The following is an 18844-nucleotide window of genomic DNA, read 5'->3' as shown; positions in this document are numbered from 1 at the left end:
GAAGTCGCTATGGAATGTCCAGGTCAACCCTGCTCACATTCTAAAAATAAACACAAACTCTCCACACGGAATTCTTCTTCATGTTACAGTCAGTGGCAGAAGAGGGTATTATTTAGGACTGCGGGGCCTGTAACATGTGAACATGGATTTTGATAAGCCATACAAAATCTTTAGGAGGCCTGCAAAGGTGATTTAAGAACTAGGAGGAATATCGTGAGGCCACACTAGAAGAAATGCCTATGTCTAGACAAACACTTTAGAGAGAAGATATGGTGAATGTTTTGTTAAGAGTAGAATGTTTCTGTCACAGTAATTGTACAACAGCTCATTAAATTCACTGACAGGAAGCAGTGAGTTTGAATTAGAACATGTAAGCAGATAACCTCTATGTCAAGGAATAGAACACAAAATTCCATTTTCTTAATGGATAATCTCTATAATGCATTCTATTATTAAGACATTATTACTATGGAAGCAAACTACTTTTGTGATTAAAAGGCATTCAATTCACCCAGCAAACATGGAAAGTGTCAGAGCCAAACAAAATATCAGGGCAAAACAGCATTAGACATAGTTTAACACACTGAATAAAATTCACCCATAGACATTACAATTTAGTACAGTCTATTGTGTTCAAATGAACTTACCCCCAAATTTATAGCAATATGTTCAGCGTATAAAATAATAATTTTATAAACTAAACATTACAAGTATTTTTTTTAAATAAAATTTGCATTTTAACTACAGTTTGGAAGTTACCATGGTCTCCTTCTTGGGTTAAAAATGGGAAAGAATGTTCTAAAATAAATATAACACATAATATTTTTCTCTTTGTGAGCCAAGGATGGAATTTTTTTATATGTATAAAATGACATGATGTAGAGATGTGATGTATGAGAACGTATCTGCTCATATTCTTTTTATGAAATTGCCCATTTAAGCTGCATGTAAAACTTACTTTTTTTTTGTTTTGGTTTATTATACAAAGAGTAAACTACCTAGATTATATGTCTGAAGTAGTCCTTAGCTATCTCTCTGTAATTCATTTTCCTGTAGCACATATTTGTAATTGCTGCTGCCTGCATCTGCACATATGTAAATTACTTTCTATATTTTAATGTTTTATGTGATTTTATACATTTCCCTTGATTATGTCACAAATTTTGGGGTTCAGCTATCTATAGAAACTATCAATAGTGTTTCATTTCAACTAATTCTGATATTGAGCAATATTACAGAGTCCTTGGTGATCTCTGAGCTTGATTGGTTGTTTGCAGATATTTCATTACCTGACTAGGTAACAAAATGATTTATTTTTAATTCCTAGTTGTTGTTTTTTCCTCAGGTGCAGGGTCCACTTTTTGGATTAACCAAACATTGATCCACTGTTTGTGACAGGAATTGACTGACTGGCTTTTTTGCCTAAGCCTGATGTTGTGGCCTGAGAGAAAGTGTCTGTCCCAAAGTCACCCAGTCAGCTTTCATGCCTAAAGTGGGACTAGAACTCACAGTCTCTTGGTTTCTAGCCTGATGTCTTAACCGCTAGACTCAACAGAGTCTTTTCAACCCTGAGCTATTCCCTTGTATTTAACAATACAACTGTTAACCATGAAAAGCACAATGAAAGCCATTATGGTGATCAAAATCCATTGTGCTCATTCCAGTGGTGGGTTTCAATTTTTTTTACTACCGGTTCTGTGGGTGTGGCTTGGTGGGCATGGCAGGGGAAGGATACTGTAAAATCTCCATTCCCTCCCCAATCCAGGGGAAGGTTACTGCAAAATCCACATTTCTTCCCCATCAGCTGGGATTTGAGAGGCAGAGAATAGATGGGGGCGGGGGCAGTCAGAATTTTTACTACTAGTTCTCCAAACTACTCAAAATTTCCGCTACCGGTTCTACAGAACTGGTCAGAACCTGCTGAAACCCACCTCTGGCTCATTCCTATCATTTTGGAAGCAATTATTACTGCTAGATCAAGACTAAACAAACAAAACTGTATGATTATTAAAAGACAGCAAAGAAATACAGAAATTCGTTGCTCTCTGTAGCCACATGGGGTCATTTTTGTGACCTAAATCTAGGCCTAAAAATAAGGGATTTCAGTCTGTTGATTGTCTCTTTTCTCTTCTTCATATTATTATTATTATTACTGAACTGTGCCCTGCGGATGCCTTTCATTGTGTTACATTCTAAACCACCATGACTGTGTTAGCTGAAAGACCATCCATAAATACTGTTAAGTAAACAAATTCTGAACTGACCTCTTGTTATACAGGGCTACTTAAAAACAAGAAGACAATAAAAGCAATTTGTGGCCCTTAAAGCGATTTTATCCACTTTCCACAGGCCGGTGGATTTCCCATCAGCTCTGAGTTCTCTGCATCCCTTCCCCTTGATGCTCTTTGGACCAGCGATGAAAGTATTTTACAACTCTTGGGCACCATTATATGTCCCAAAGTTCTCTGGAAAGGCTTTAAGTGGACAATAACCACAAACGCATCTGATTTATTATTTTTCAAGGTAAACATCCAGAGAGAGCCTTCATGTTGTGTGACCTTGCTGCCACTACTTGTAATACACAGCCGGGATCTATGGCTTTTCACCTTGGCTTCAGCCTTTCTCTCTACACATGGATTTCATTCTTCAGTATTAACTGCAGTATAAAAGGTGACTTTAAGCTCTCCCAGGCCACTTTGCTGTAGTGAATTCTGGCCTCCCGGCAGGTCATCTATCCACAGTGCTTATAAATCTGGAAGAGAGACTATAGGCAAGCACAGTGTGGTACAAAGTCATTAGCCGCTCTTAAATCTCCTGCCTACTAAAACTTTATCTACATCGTGATTTGTAAACTTTTTGTACCATCAAGACCTTTGAGAGTTTGGTGAAGCCTATAGACCCTTCTCAGAAAAAAATGATTGAATTGCATAAAACACATATGGATGTTATTACAAAGAAAGCCAAAGATCCTCAATTATCAAAATATTTTAAGAATAGCCAATATGGATATTATTAACATAGATACTTCTTTATTAATCCATTAAATCAATGCCAATGATTGTTTAATTGTTTTGTGCCTGTTTTATGCTGCCCAGAATCGCTTGGTGAGATGGGCAGCTGTAGAAATCAAATCAATCAATCAATCAATAAATAAATAAATAAATAAGGCTTTTTAAAGTGTAATAATTTTAGTGAGGTGTATTGATGTTAAGAACATTTTGCCATAAATTAGTTTGTTGTCTATTTACTTTATTGAATGAAAAGCTACATTTTAGTTAGAGATTACATGGATCCCACGTTGAGAGCTCTTATTATATATCACGGGTGTCAAACTCGCCGCATCACATTGCTGTCATGTGACATTTCACGACATTTTCCCCCTTCGCAGAGCTGGGGTGGGCGTAGCTTGTACATGATGCCTCTGGCCCACGGGCCCCCAGTTTGACCCCCCTGAACCAGAATGCATGCCCCTGTACATCACATGTACTAGATCAAGGGTCTCCAACCTTGGCAACTTTAAGACTTGTGGACTTCAACTCCCAGAATCCCTCAGCCAGCAAAGCTGGCTGAGGAATTCTGGGAGTTGAAGTCCACAAGTCTTAAAGTTCCCAAGGTTGGTTTGTTTGTTTGTTTGTTTGTTTATTATTATTTATTTATTTATTTATTTATTTATTTATTTATTTTGCCACACAGTATATATAAGAATAAGCATGAAATAATTATACAATATATAAGCATACTATATATATGAGCATGAGTATGTACGGCTGTCTTTAGAAGAACATATGACGGCCGTCGCCAGGGGGGCTTTTTATCAGGTTTGCCTGAAATGCCAGTTGCGCCCCTTTCTGGATCGGGCTTCCTTGTGCACGGTCACTCATGCCCTTGTTACATCCCGCCTGGACTACTGTAATGCTCTCTACATGGGGCTCCCCTTGAAGGGTACCCGGAGACTTGAAGGGTACCCTGGTCCAGAATGCGGCTGTAAATACCCCTTGAAGGGTACCCTGGTCCAGAATGCGGCTGCGCGGGTGATAGAGGGAGCACCTCATGGCTCCCATGTGACACCTCTCCTGCGCAGTCTGCACTGGCTCCCAGTGATCTTCCGGGTCCAATTCAAGGTGCTTGTTATCACCTTTAAAGCGCTCCATGGCTTAGGACGGGGGTATTTACGGGACCGCCTACTGCCACCGGTAGCCTCCCACCGACCAGTGCGCTCTCACAGAGAGGGCCTCCTTTGGATACCGTCAGCCAGACAATGTCGGCTGACCACCTTCAGGGGGAGGGCCTTCTCTGTGGGGGCTCCTGCCCTCTGGAATGAGCTGCCTCCGGGGCTCCGTCAACTCCCCGACCTCCGGACCGTCCGCCACGAGCTGAAGATGTTGTTTCAACGTGCAGGACTAGCTTAAATGTAGTTTTAAATTGGGGTTTTAAATTGGGGCTTTTAAATGGGTTTTTTAATTTTATTTAAAACTTTTTAGGCCGTATATTGAATTAGTTTTTATACTGTTTTTTAAATGTGTATTATATGTATTGTGGTTTTATTGGCTGTGAACCGCCCCGAGTCCTTCGAGAGAAGGGCGGTATACAAATTTAATAAATAAATAAATAAATAAATAAATAAATAAATAAATAAATAAATAAATAAATAAATAAATAACTATATTAATTGGATATAACGAAAGGAAACAATAGGACAGGAATGGTAGGCGCGATTGTGCTCTTATGCACGCCTCTTACAGACGTTTTAGAAATGGGGTGAGGTCAATGGTGGATAGTTTTTGGTTGAAAAATGGTAGATAGTTTTTGGTTGGAGACCCCTGTACTAGATGACTATCTAGAATCTAGACCAGGGGTGTCAAACCCGCAGCCCATGGGTTGGATGCATCACACACTGGCTACGCCCATCCCCGTTTTAGCAAAGGGGGAAAAATTGTGATATGTCACGTGACGACAATGTGTCATCACAAGTTTGACACCCCTGATCTAGATAGTCATCTAGTACATGTGAATGGAAAGATCAGAATCAACTGCTTTCTCCATTCCTCTTTTCCGTGTCTCAGGTTCAAGAACCACTTTCCATGAGGAACTAAGCCCATATACATGAAAAACTCACAATGCACAATCAAGATCCTTTAAACAGACAACAGGAGAATGAGGGGAGATGATATAATGGCATTCTGTAGGTGTAATTATTTGACACAATTAACTTTACTTAAGTTAGGCTTTAAAATCATTCCAGGATTGAAACTATGGTTAAAGTTGTCTACCTGAGCCATAATCTCAAAGTATGGTTACATTAATTAATTAAATAAATATATAATGCCGCCTATTCACCCATGGTGACTCAAAGTGGCTTACAGAATATAAAAACCACATTTAAAAACAGTAAAATTAATAAAAAAACCAATAAATTAATGTAAAAATAATAATAATAATTACTCCACATCCAGTCTAAATCCATATACATGATGAGGAAGGCTGGTGGGAGGGGTTTTTTTTTAATTCAAATTTATTCCATCTCTTTGATTTAAACCTCATACTAGCAATAGCCTTGTCCAGAAAGCTAAAATGTTTGTTAAAAATCAAAATAAGGATTTCAAACTCTTATTTATTTGCTTCTCTGATTTTTATCCTATTTTTTTATTTTGGTAAGTACTCGAAATATCTAAAAAATCTATAAACAAAAAATGGAATATTTAAAAAAATTAAAATACCGATTAAAGGAACAATAAAATAATTGCTGTTTATTTATCATGCTTGTACATAGCTATATTTTATGATGACTCCCAGTGGATAACAACATCAAATATCCATAGTAAGCCAATTTAAGTAATTAGGTTTAAATTAATCAAATTAACACAGGCGCAGTAATGATAATAATCATGATAATAAACATAGATAAAAATGTCAGAGGATCATATAACTACTAGGATCAGGATATTAACAAAATTAACTACGTGTACTATGACTACCAATTAACAATTAAAAGCCTGTTGAATTGAATTGCTCTTCTAAAGGCAAAGATCTGGGGACGAAGTGCAACTCAAAGGATTTTATGGAAGAAGTCGTCTCCCACTTCTACAGCAAGAGGCCTCTGACAATTGAGACCTCTTCAGATGAGGCCTCCTGAAAGACAGGAAGCCATACATATGTTGATTTAAAAACAAGGGGCAAAATATAGCCAAACTTGGTGGAGCCCAGAACAGTTAAGCAAGGTCATACCTTCTTAGAACTTGAATGGAACTTGAATGGATAACCAGAAGGATATATCACAGCCATAGGTTAAACTGGGAAGTCAAAAAACACCCTCAAAGGCACAGGTGGTATTCTACCCGTTCGGACAAATTCAGGAGAACCGGTAGCTCCGACGATCAGCTGGGAGCGAACCGGTTTGCTCCAACAGTCAGGTGAGCCCACCCACCAACCCCTGCGCTTTACTGACCTATATCTTCTCAGCTGATTCACGCAGCATTGTGGATTGCCATGCCTCAGCTGCAGTGGTGAAATCCAAATTTTTTTACTACCGGTTCTGTGGGCATGGCTTGGTAGGCGTGATGTGGCTTGGTGGGCATGGCAGGGGAAGGATACTGCAAAATCTCCATTTCCTCCCCATTCCTGGAGGAAAGATATTGCAAAATCCCCATTCCCTCCCCACTCCTGGGGGAAGGATATTGGAAAATCTCCATTCCCACCCCATTCTGGGGCCAGCCAGAGGAGGTATTTGCCAGTTCTACGAACTACCCAAAATTTCCACTACCGGTTCTCTGAACTGCTCAAAATTTCCACTACCAGTTCTCCAGAACCTGTTAGAACCTGCTGGATTTCACCCCTGCTCAGCTGTGTTACTCCCCAGCAGTAACATGGAAAGTAAGTTTTTGTAAAACTGTTTACGCGCACACAGTGAAGCGCGCGATCACCAAACTGGTTGTTAAACGACAGGATCCCACCACTGCTCAAAAGCAATAGTAACCTTCCATACTGTTAACCAGGAAAACTACAGACATTTCCATGGAATCCAGAACTGTCAGCTGAATGCCAAAATGTGCATTAGGGTTTCATCACATAAGCTCTGCCACTTACATACTTAGAAGCAACACCAAAATTCACATTAAGAGGGAATTCTTTGTCATTTGCTTCTGCTTTACTCCCACCATAGACGCCAGGATTCATTCATGTACCAGGAGTCAAGACTGACTCACAGTCTTCTTTATTTAACCAAACATGGCATATTGAGCTTCGTAAACAATTTGCTATCAATGCAGATCCTTCAAGATCTGTAGCCATTGGGTGATGCAGGAGTCTAGCTGCTGACTTTTGCACCATTCATTCATTCATTCATCCATTTTGCTTTTTTGTAAATAAATAAAAAGTTAGATTAGCGTGCACAGCAGCTCCTGCTCCAATAACACCTTTCTTCTTGATCTGAAATGAAGAGTGAGTAGTGCAAAGTACACCATGCAAGCGTGTGCACATCAGCCAGCTGGTTTTTGGCTGGCTCCACCCACGCTGCCCCTTCCCTCTCAGGAGTGGCCAATTGGCACGTTTTGGATGCCAGGTAAGTACAGGGTTTGCGTGGAGACTCTGGGAGGATGAAAAATGGGCCTCCCAGAAGTCCGGAAACAGGCCCATTTTCGGCCTCTGGAGGGCCGGGGGATGCCATTTTTGCACTTCCCAGACACCAGGAAAGCCTCCGGAGCTTAGGGAGGGCGAAAAACAGATCTACCAGAAGTCCAGAAATGGACCATTTCTGGCCTCCAGAGGCTGCAGGGAGGCCTGCTAGGCTCAAAATGGGGTGCAGGGGGTCGTGCATGCATGTGCATGGTGTGCACATGTGCAGGGGGAGGGGCAGTGTGTGGGGGGTCATGTGTACATTGCATTATGGGTGTGGGCACAGGCACACATGACCCACACACACACACTCCCCCCATTTTTGGCACATGACAGCCAAAAGGTTTTTCAACACTGTCTTACTGGCTTGCCCTGTCAGGGTTGGTTGGTGTGGTTTTGGTAGTTCTTTGCTTGGGGTATTTACTGTCAGTTTGTTTGGCCATTCCTTAATTAGGGTTTAATTTGCTTCTTGGTTGTTAGTGTAATGTTAATCCTGGTGTTAATCTCTGCTCATCTGGGTGTTGATTGCTGTTGATGGGTTTTTTGGTCTTTGTGTTCCCTTTTTGACTTTTTGATGATCTCTTTTGAACGGTATGTAGACTTGAAGAAGGATCCTTCTTGTCCTTTTAACTGCAGCCCACTCGCTCTCAGTAGCCTGATGCAAGTGTGCGGCCATAGTTAAAATGGGATATATCCAAGGCCTAGATATTGAATTTGATCAGCCCAGGAAGAGTCACATTAATCACATTAGATACGATTGTGCAAAAATGTTAATCCCAGGGGGGATCAAATAGCATTCCCAAACCGAGAGGGCTGGTACCTTCAAGAGAAGTGGAACACTGTCTAATCCCAGTTAAACTTTCATCCTTAAGTCATACTTACCCATTGCATCTTGTCTGGATTTAACGTCAAGTTGTTCTCCCTCATCCATCCTTTATCAACCAAAGAAATCTTCCTTCTATTCTGAAATTGGAGGACCAGACAGACTGGAAACTGGACGTATTCCTGCACCAAGTTATTTTCAAACTCTTGGCGGATGATAGTGGAAGTTGCATTCCAAAATGCTTGGAAGGTATTAGCTTGTTCTATACAGCCAGCATGGTATAAATGTTATAATTTGGGACTAACACCCAAGGAGCGTCAGGTTCAGTTTAGCCATAAAGTCCTTTGGGTTTGTGCAAGTTATTGTTCACACATCACATTAAGCACTTTATCTGGTTTGGTTTAGTATACTGCAAAAAACCATTTATTTCCTAAGTACAATTAAACAAACCATAACACGAGTGCCATATAGAAACCAAACAATGATCTCTCATTCTTCCTAGTTGACTGCATGTATTTAATGTAAAACTAAAACGGAGGAGGAAAAATAGACATTTCTTAAGCATTTTGGAGGAGAGGCAAAATAGTGATGTACTAAACATAACCTCCAGTCCAGCCCATGTTTTCTTCTTCAGAAATGTCCGAGCTTTAGAGATGCTAATCCGAACATCTTTACTTAGAAATGTATAATAGATCACTAAAAACTAGGAATTATATTTTGAACAGGTAGTCCTCGACTTAAGACCACAACTGGGATCAGGATTTCCATTACGAAGCAAGACATCTTGATTTGATGATCTTTATTGCTACATATAATTGTTAAGCAAATCATAGCAGTCCTTAAGTGAATCTCGCTTCTCCCATTGATTGTGCTTGTTGAAAGCTGGGATGAGAAAGTCACAAATGGTAATTACATGATCCTGAGATGCTGCAACCATTGTAAAAAGCAATCGCACTTAGACTTCTATACCGCTTCACAGTGTTTTACAGCCCTCTGTAAATGGTTTACAGAGTCAGCATATTGCCCCCAACAATCTAGATCCTCTTTTATGGACCTCGGAAGGATGGAAGGCTGAATCAACCTTGAGCCTGGTGAGATACGAACTGCCAAATTGCAGGCAACCGGCAGGCAGCAGTGGTAGCCTGCAATACTGGATTCTAACCATTGCTCCACCATGGCTCTTTAGTTTAAATACGATTGCCATGCACCCAGATTCTGATCACATGACCATGGGAATGATGTGGCAGTTGTAAGTGTGAGGACCAGTCATAGGTTACTTTTTTCAATGCCATTGTAACTTTGACCTGTTTCTAAGCAAATGGTTGTAAGTCAAAGACTACCTGTGTATGATTAGGAACAGGTATCAAGGAACACTGTGTGAGCTGCCACAAAGAAGAGGAAGTCAAGCTATTCTCTGAAGCACCTGAGGGTAGGATCAGTGGTGGGATTTAGCCAGTTCACACCACTTCGGGAGAACCGGGTGTTAACTTTCTGAGCAGTTTGGCAAACTGGTTGTTGAAAGAAATCATTAGGGTAGAGAACTGGTTGTTCAATTATTTGAATCCCACCACTGGGTAGGATAAGAAGCAATGGGTGGAAACTAATCAAGGCGATTAGTTTGGAACATTCACAACTTCTGACGGCAAGTTGTTCCACTGATTATTTGTTCTAACTGTCAGGAAATTTCTCCTTAGTTCTAAGTTGCTTCTCACCTTGATTAGTTTCCACCCATTGCTTCTTATCCTACCCAGTGGTGGGATTCAAGTAATTTAACAACCGGTTCTCTACCCTGATGATTTGAAGCAACTTAGAACTAAGGAGAAATTTCCTGACAGTTAGAACAATTAATCAGTGGAACAACTTAACACCAGAAGTTGTGAATGCTCCAACACTGGAAGTTTTTAAGAACAGGTTGGATCATCATTTGTCTGAAGTGGTGTAGGGTTCCCTGCCTAAGCAGGAGGTTGGACTAGAAGACCTCCAAGGTCCCTTCCAACTCTGTTATTCTATTCTATCAGTGCATTTATTCTTTTCTACCGCATAGCTCTTCCAACACTCACATGTATGCAGTACACAGCATCAAGTTCACACTGCATGAACCTTTTAGTTATAAAGAAGCTCTCCCACTTTTACAGTAGCCAGTGACATTTACTATCCACCTGGTGAAATGAAGGGCGCCTGAGTTGAAATTGTATCCCATTTCTTTCGAATCTGAGACATCGGCTCAGTTGTTTATCAAAACTGCAGACAATGTGCCTCCAAAGAGTTAAAGCCTTGCAGATGTCTATGAATCAACTTCTCAAGGGAAGCCACAATAACTGCCAAAAGAAGCCAACCAGTGCACCAGCAACAGTCTGGTACAAAACAGTCCAGTGCACAATTTTAACATAAGACTCCTAATATTATCATGCATAGCATCTTTGGTGGTTTTTTTTAACTGAAAAAGTATGCTGGATAGGTAAACAATGAAAGAAACGCTTAAACGTGAAAGAAATGCTCCAGCACAAACATGATCACTAAATCAAAACCTTCTGAAAATCAGAGGTGCAAACCTGTTCCAAGGATTTCTTTCAACAAATAAAAATTCCCACACAGAGTTTTCTACACACCCAAACTAAGCAATAGGCTGGGCAAAGAAGGAATCCTGTTAGATAGATATGGATGTTATCTCCCTAAGACTCCAGTTTGAAATTGATCTAAATTTATTTTCTATGTCAAAGGCCCTGGCTTAGTGACTTCCCAGAGCTATAAAAAGTTTCATGAATGAAGGAATCCTCTGAGGGAAACACACCATCAACATCTGACTTGGAGGAAAGGTTTACTTGAATGGTATTTCCATGTGACCCACATGCAGAGTGACAGCATATTTTAAAGAGACAGCTAACAAAAGTGTGATGGGTTCATCTGACCGAACAGTTTAGTATCCCAAAACTTCAGAATTGTCAGGTGCAGATGATGAGATACAAGACTCACTAAGTGTAAATAATGTAGATTTTTTTTCTACTTGCAAGGCCAGTTTTATTAAAGTGGGATAGAGGCTGCAGTTCTGTTCCTGAGAGTATTTTACTTCAATTTGGACTTTTCAGTATTTTTATACTCCTAAGTAATCGACCTACTGAAGCCATGATGGGTAATCATGTATATGTATGTGTGTGTGTGTGTATGTATGTATGTATGTATATATACACACAAACATATATGTGTATGTATATGTGTGTATAATATATACATTTATAGCTTGAAATAGATCTATACTAGCCTGCCTTTATCTATCTATCTATCTATCTGTCTGTTTGTCTGTCTGTCTGTCTGTCTGTCTGTCTGTCTGTATATACACACACACATACATACAAACATATGTGTATATGTATATATACACATTGATGGCTTCTTATTTCAAACAATTGTGCCAGCACAAGTCTATATGTGTTGATTCTAAATGATTCTAAATAATGCCTGTTGCCTTGAGGGCAAGTCTATGCACATTTTACTTAAAGTGTTAACATCTACTTCTTTTTATAAAAAGCCAACCGTTGCATATCACCCACCACAGGTCTCACTTCTGAGTGAAGTTACCTAGGATTAAGCTGCCCATCTCCAAGGTGCCTCAAGATTTTAGTTTAAACCAAACCCGGTTGCAATTGCAAATCGCACACAGCTGCCCTGAAGTTTTCTTGCTCTTTTGCACTAAAACGGGGCTCCCCTTCAGGAAAGAGAAGTGGAAAGTTAGGCGACACAGACTGCCTCAATCAGTCAATTCCCGATTTCTAAATCAGGCTTCCTATCAAGCCACTGCCTCCAACTCAATTTCCACAAGACAACCACTCGCCCCAGTCCCGTTTGAGGAAGAATTCTGTGACATTCAGGGCTTGCTACCCTACCTGCACAGCTGAGCCCCTAAAATACCCATTTAATGCCAGCCCACATCTCTGTATTTGCCATTCGCTGAACCGCTATCTAGAAATGTGCCTTGCAAAGTCTGCTGGGTATGTAACGCAGGGATCTGGGAATGCTCAACTCCCTGCAAGGTAGAAGTAAATAACTAAAACACTAAAGCGGCCGTCGGCTTGCTTTTCTTCTCGTTCAGACTCTCCGACTGATCCCGCCACCAACCCACCCAGCGGCCGCGGAGGAGCATCTGGCAAGTCTCAAAAACCGCCGCTCAGTCTCGGATGAAAATGCCAAGGGGAGAAGCGGGGATCGAAGAGAGAAAAATGGGGGGTTGGGGGTTGGAATGCCAAAGCAATCGCAAAATACTTACGCCCAAACGTCTGCTTCTAATCTTGACATACCCTTGCTTTACTATATCGTTAAAATTGGAAGCCATCCCGGTTTACGGCGGAGGAAGGCGGGCTGGAGGAAAAGTTGCAAACGCAACCCCAGTTTGTAGCTTGTGCCTGGCTGGTTTGGCTTCTCGCTTGGCTGCCGTTTGAACTCCCCCCTAACCACCCCAGATGATCGATCTGTCTTTGGGATAAATCCTCCAATCCTGACCCAGAAGCTCGGCAACCAGTACGACTGTTTTCCTGCTCGCTCGCTCTCTTCCTCTCCCTCTCTCAGTGAGAGAGAAAGGTAGCTTGAACGCTGCGGAGGTCGGCAGCGGAATGAGAGAAGGGAATCTTCTTCTCTCTTCCTCGTCCCACCTCCCCAATTTTTTCTTGACTTCCCTAGTAGGGAAACGCAGTTCCCTCTCTTGCTTCCTGGATGCAGAAGCAACTTTTCCCTCCCTGTGCCACCTCACTTTTGATAGGGCAGAAGTACCATCTGCAACTAGAGAGGAGGAGGAAGTGACAATCCTATAGTATAACACAAGGAAGAGGTGGGGGGGGGTCTAATTTCAAGTTCAGTAAGCTTCTACTTCAGCATCTACAGAGTTCTACCGAGGAATGATTGAGTTTGTCATCTGCACCTCTATAACTGTCTGGTTTGGTTCGGCAACCCAACAAGACAGACAGAGACTTCAGGGGATAATTAGAACTGCAGAAAAAACAATGGCTACCAATCTGCCTTCCATTGAGGATCTGTATACTGCATGAGTCAAAATATCTACAGACCCCTCACATCCTGGACATAAACTGTTTCAATTCCCCAAAACTACACTATAGAGCACTGCACATCAGAACAACTAGATACAAGAACAGTTTCCCCCCCCCATCCCCGAATGCCATCATTATGCATTCGACAAGACCTAAGTTTAACTCATAGAATCATCTATTGTAATGTCCTTCCTGTTAAAGACTACTTCAGCTTTAATTGCCATAATACAAGAGCAACCAATAGATTTAAACTTAATGTTAACCGCTTTAATCTAGATTGCAGAAAATATGACTTCTGTAGCAGAATCATGAGTGCTTGGAATACTTTACCTGACTCTGTGGTCTCTTCCCATAATCCTAAAAGCTTTAACCAAAAACTTTCTACTATTGACCTCACCCCATTCCTAAGAGGACCATAAGGGGCGTGCATATGGAAAACCTCCTTCCCAGGCTGAAGGTAATCAACAACTGGCAGATGACCTGAATGAGTTTTACTGCAGGTTTGAAAGGAAACTACAGCCACCTATCTCCACAACCCCCATCTCAGACACACCAACAACAGCCAAGCCTCCTACAACTGACCCCATTTCATTGGGTTCACAACCCCTAATGATCACAGAAAAAGAAGTGCAGGACCTATTTCACAGACAAAAGCCAGGAAAAGCTCTGGCCCAGACAAGATAACTCCTTCTTGCTTAAAAGTCTGTGCTGACCAATTGGCCCTCATCTTCACCCATATTTTCAATAAATCACTAAAGATGTGTTATGTTCCTTCTTGCTTCAAACGCTCTACCATCATCCCAGTGCCGAAGAAGCCCACCATCAAGGAACTGAATGACTACAAACCGGTTGCGTTAACACCTGTAGTCATGAAAACCTTTGAAAGGCTAGTGCTTTCCTACTTGAAAACCATCACGGATCCGCTGTTAGACCCCTTGCAATTTGCATACTGAGCAAACAGATCAACAGATGATGCTGTTAATATGGCTCTGCACTACATCCTACAGCATCCTGAGTCTCCAAAGATCAATGCAAGGGTCCTTTTTGTAGACTTTAGTTCAGCATTCAATACCATCATTCCAGACATTCTTCTAACTAAGCTAAACCAACTACAGGTACCGGAACAGACTTGTAAGTGGATCACAAGCTTCCTAACAAACAGGAAGCAGCAGGTGAAGCTAAGCAAGATCACATCAAATACCTGTACAATTAGCACAGGGCCCCCCCAAGGCTGTGTGCTCTCCCCACTTCTCTTCTCTCTGTATACCAATGACTGCATCTCCAATGATCCATCTGTTAAGCTACTGAAGTTCGCAGATGACAAAACAGTGATTGGTCTCATTCGAGACAATGACGAATCCGCATATAGACAAGAGGTCGAACAACTAGCCTTGTGGTGCAACCAAAACAATCTGGAACTGAACACACTCAAAACCGTAGAAATGGTGGTAGACTTTAGGAGAAACCCTTCTATACTTCCACCTCTCACAATACTAGACAACACAGTATCAACAGTAGAAACCTTTAAATTTTTAGGTTCTATCATATCGCAAGATCTCAAATGGACAGCTAACATCAAAAACATCATTAAAAAAGGACAACAAAGAATGTTCTTTCTGCGCCAACTCAGTAAGCTCAAACTGCCCAAGGAGCTGCTGATTCAGTTCTATAGAGGAATTATTGAGTCTGTCATTTGCACCTCTGTAACTGTCTGGTTCGGTTCTGCAACCCAACAAGAAAAACACAGACTTCAGAGGATAATTAGAACTGCAGGAAAAATAATTGCTACCAACCTGCCTTCCATTGAGGACCTGTATACTGCACGAATCAAGAAGAGGGCCGTGAAAATATTTACAGACCCCTCGCATCCTGGACATAAACTGTTTCAACTACTGCCCTCAAAACGACGCTATAGAGCACTGCACACCAGAACAACTAGACACAAGAACAGTTTTTTCCCGAAGGCCATCACTCTGCTAAACAAATAATTCCATCAACACTGTCAAACTATTTACTGAATCTGCACTACTATTAATCTTCTCATAGTTCCCATCATCAATCTCTTTCCATTTATGACTGTATGACTATAACTTGTTGCTGGCAATCCTTATGATTTATATTGATATATTGACCATCAATTGTGTTGTAAATGTTGTACCTTGATGAACGTATCTTTTCTTTTATGTACGCTGAGAGCATATGCACCAAGACAAATTCCTTGTGTGTCCAATCACACTTGGCCAATAAAAATTCTATTCTATTCTATTCTATAAGCGCACAAATGTGCCTACCGTTCCTGTCCTATTGTTTTTCTTTTCTTCTTCCCATATATATATATATATGCTTATACCTCCTAATATTTACTCATATATATGTTCATATACTATATAATCTTTTTGTATGATGTTGTGACAAAATAAATAAAATAAAAAATAAACTATACTAAACAAATAATTCCCTCAGCACTGACAAACTATTTACTAAGTCTCCATTACTATTAATCTTCTCATCATTCCTATCATCCATCTCCTCCCACTTATGACTGTATGACTGTAACCTTGTTGTTGTTACCTTAGATTTATATTGACTGTTTTCCTATGACTATCATTAAGTGTTGTACCTTATGATTCTTGACAAATGTTATCTTGTCTTTTTATGTACTCTGAAAGTGTATGCACCAAGACAAATTCCTTGTTTGTCCAATCATATTTGGCCAATAAAGAATTCTATTCTGTTCTGTTCTGTTCTGTTCTGTTCTGTTCTGTTCTGTTCTGTTCTATTCTATTCTATTCCATCCCATCCCATCCCATCCCATCCTATTCTATCCTATCTTTGACCAATGCCAAGAATGGATGATCAGACTAATTATTAACCACATTTCCTCAAGCTGCTGTCCTTCAGCTGTGGTGAGCAAAAGCTTCCATGAGAATTGTAGTTCAACACATCTAGCTGAATCAATAAATGCCCCCCCCCCGGAAGATATGGAGTCCCATTTCCTAGAGTCTATAGGAGTGGGCAGTTACAATAAAGGTAAATTAACAGTAAAATAATAATTTCCTCCAGTATGAGCTACTCAGAGTTTCTTAATGTTGAACATTATCCTGAAATGTCTTTAGTGGACTTTGAAGATGCAAGATAGAAACAGCATCAATGAGTTTGAAGTTTGGCATTAGCTATGACCCCTGAATATACTATGGATAGCCAAAGATAAAGGGATCATTGAACAAATCAACCCAGAGTTCTCACTCAAGGCACAAATGGTTAAGTTCAAATTAATGTTAACCGCTTTAATCTAGATTGCAGAAAATATGACTTCTGTAACAGAATCATCAGTGCTTGGAACACTTTATCTGACTCTGTGGTCTCTTCCCATAATCCCAAAAGCTTTAACCAAAAACTTTCTAATATTGACCTCACCCCATTCCTAAGAGGACCATAAGGGGCGTGCATAAGTGCACAAACGTGCCTACCGCTCCTGTCCTATTGTTTTTCTTTTTCTTCTTCCTATATATATATATATGCTTATACCTCCTAATATTTACTCATATATATGTTTATATACTATATAATCTTTTTGTATGATACTTATATATATTGTTGTGACAAAATAAATAAATAAAATAAATAAATAAATAAATATTTTAAAGGAAAAGGTAAAGGTCTCCCTCGCACATATGTACTAGTCGTTCCCAACTCTAGGGGGCAGTGCTCATCTTCATTTCAAAGCTGAAGAGCCAGTGCTATCCGAGGATGCCTCCATGGTCATGTGGCCAGTATGACTAAATGCCAAAGGCACACAGAATGCTGTTACCTTTCCACCAAAGATGGTCCCTATTTTTCTACTTGCATTTTTTACATGCTTTCGAACTGCTAGGTTGGCAGAAGTTGGAACAAGTAACAGGAGCTCACCCCATTATGCAGCACTAGGGATTCAAACCACTGAACTGCTGATCTTTCGATCAACAAGCTCAGCATCTCAGCCACTGAATCACTTACTTTACTTTGGACTTATTTTCTGAAGAGCTAGTTCTCTGGAGAAGGCTCTAATGCTGTGACCGATGAATGGAATGAAAAAAGGATGACCATCACCAAGATGAATGGATAACTAGTCACAGTGGTGATAGATCCACCATTGAAAGATCTGAAAGACCAGGTTAAGACTGGATTGTCCTGGCGAAAATCTACCTATGGGGTCAATAATAATTGACACTGACTTGATGACACACAATCAATCAGATATATATATTTAGCAATGTACTAAAAAGCAGAGACATCACCCTGCCAACAAATGTGCAGATAGTCAAGGCTATGGTTTTCCCAGTTGCCATGTATAGCTGCGAAAGTTGGACCATAAGAAAGGCTGAGCACCAAAGAATTGAGGCCTTTGAACTCTGGTGCTGGAGAAGACTCCTGCAAGTCCCTTGGACTGCAAGGCAATCAAACCAGTCAGTCTCAGAGGAGATCAACCCTGACTGCTCTTTATAAGGCCAGATCCTGAAGATGAAACTCAAATACTTTGGCCACCTAATGAGAAGGAAGGACTCACTAGAGAAGAGCCTAATACTGGGAAAGATTGAGGGCAAAAGAAGAAGGGGAAGGCAGAGAATGAGGTGGCTGGCTGGAGTCACACACTGAAGTAGGCGTGAGCTTAAATGGACTCCAGAGGATGATAGAGGACAGGAAGGCCTGGAGGAACATTGTCCATGGGGTCACAATGGGTTGGACATGACTTTGCAATTAACAACAACAACAAGCAATGTTGGAAATATTGTTCTTTATGTTGTAGGATATATTAGATTCTGAATCTAGAAAAATTAAATGAAAACAAGGTCCGCTTTGTCAAGGTCATCCTAACTGGGTGACCCTTTCTCCTTTTGGATATGGTATTTTCTCATATATATAGTGGTACTATATCAATAATACCTGAAAAATTATTTGCAGAGGAACATAATTTTCTGGAGAGAAAAAATCTGAACATATCAGTGACAAGATATTGGGTCCCTAGTGTTTTGCAACCATCCTCCTCTCACCATCATTTATTTCAAAAATAATATGTGTTCTAACGTGTTCTGTATCCAAGGAGGATTGTAAGTACTTCTATTGTCAATACGATGAGGATTCTGCTTCACACACTTTGGGTTCAAAGATGTGCTGATTGCAAGTCCTGACACTGTAATCTAACACCATCTCAGTGATTCTATTGGAAATATACGTCTCAAATCTTAACCACATATTTTTCCAGCCCAACACCTTGCAACTTCTAATACCAAATGATATCACAAAATTGAACATGAGAATTTTCTACAGTCAACACTTGTGCTGTAAATGATAACGATAATATAACAACAACTTCTATTTAGCATTAACTCAGTGT

The 18844-nt window shown here is 40.4% G+C and overlaps 1 protein-coding gene across 2 annotated transcripts in view; it reads right to left on the bottom strand.

Annotated features, from left to right (window-relative positions):
* The window catches only part of DOK5 (docking protein 5), an 80431-nt gene extending 67306 nt beyond the window's left edge, over nt 1-13125 (bottom strand). For both annotated transcript variants that reach the window (XM_058178547.1, XM_058178548.1), the window contains exon 1: nt 12696-13125. In XM_058178547.1, coding sequence (XP_058034530.1) covers nt 12696-12761 — 66 coding nt within the window. In that variant the 5' untranslated portion in view covers nt 12762-13125. The remainder of the gene's footprint in view (nt 1-12695) is intronic.
* Nucleotides 13126-18844: the final 5719 nt, after the last annotated feature.

The sequence above is a fragment of the Ahaetulla prasina genome, chromosome 3, assembly GCF_028640845.1.
Source record: "Ahaetulla prasina isolate Xishuangbanna chromosome 3, ASM2864084v1, whole genome shotgun sequence".
NCBI lineage: Eukaryota > Metazoa > Chordata > Lepidosauria > Squamata > Colubridae > Ahaetulla > Ahaetulla prasina.
Note: the sequence above shows the minus strand (reverse complement) of the source record. Positions and strands in the feature narration are given on the sequence as shown.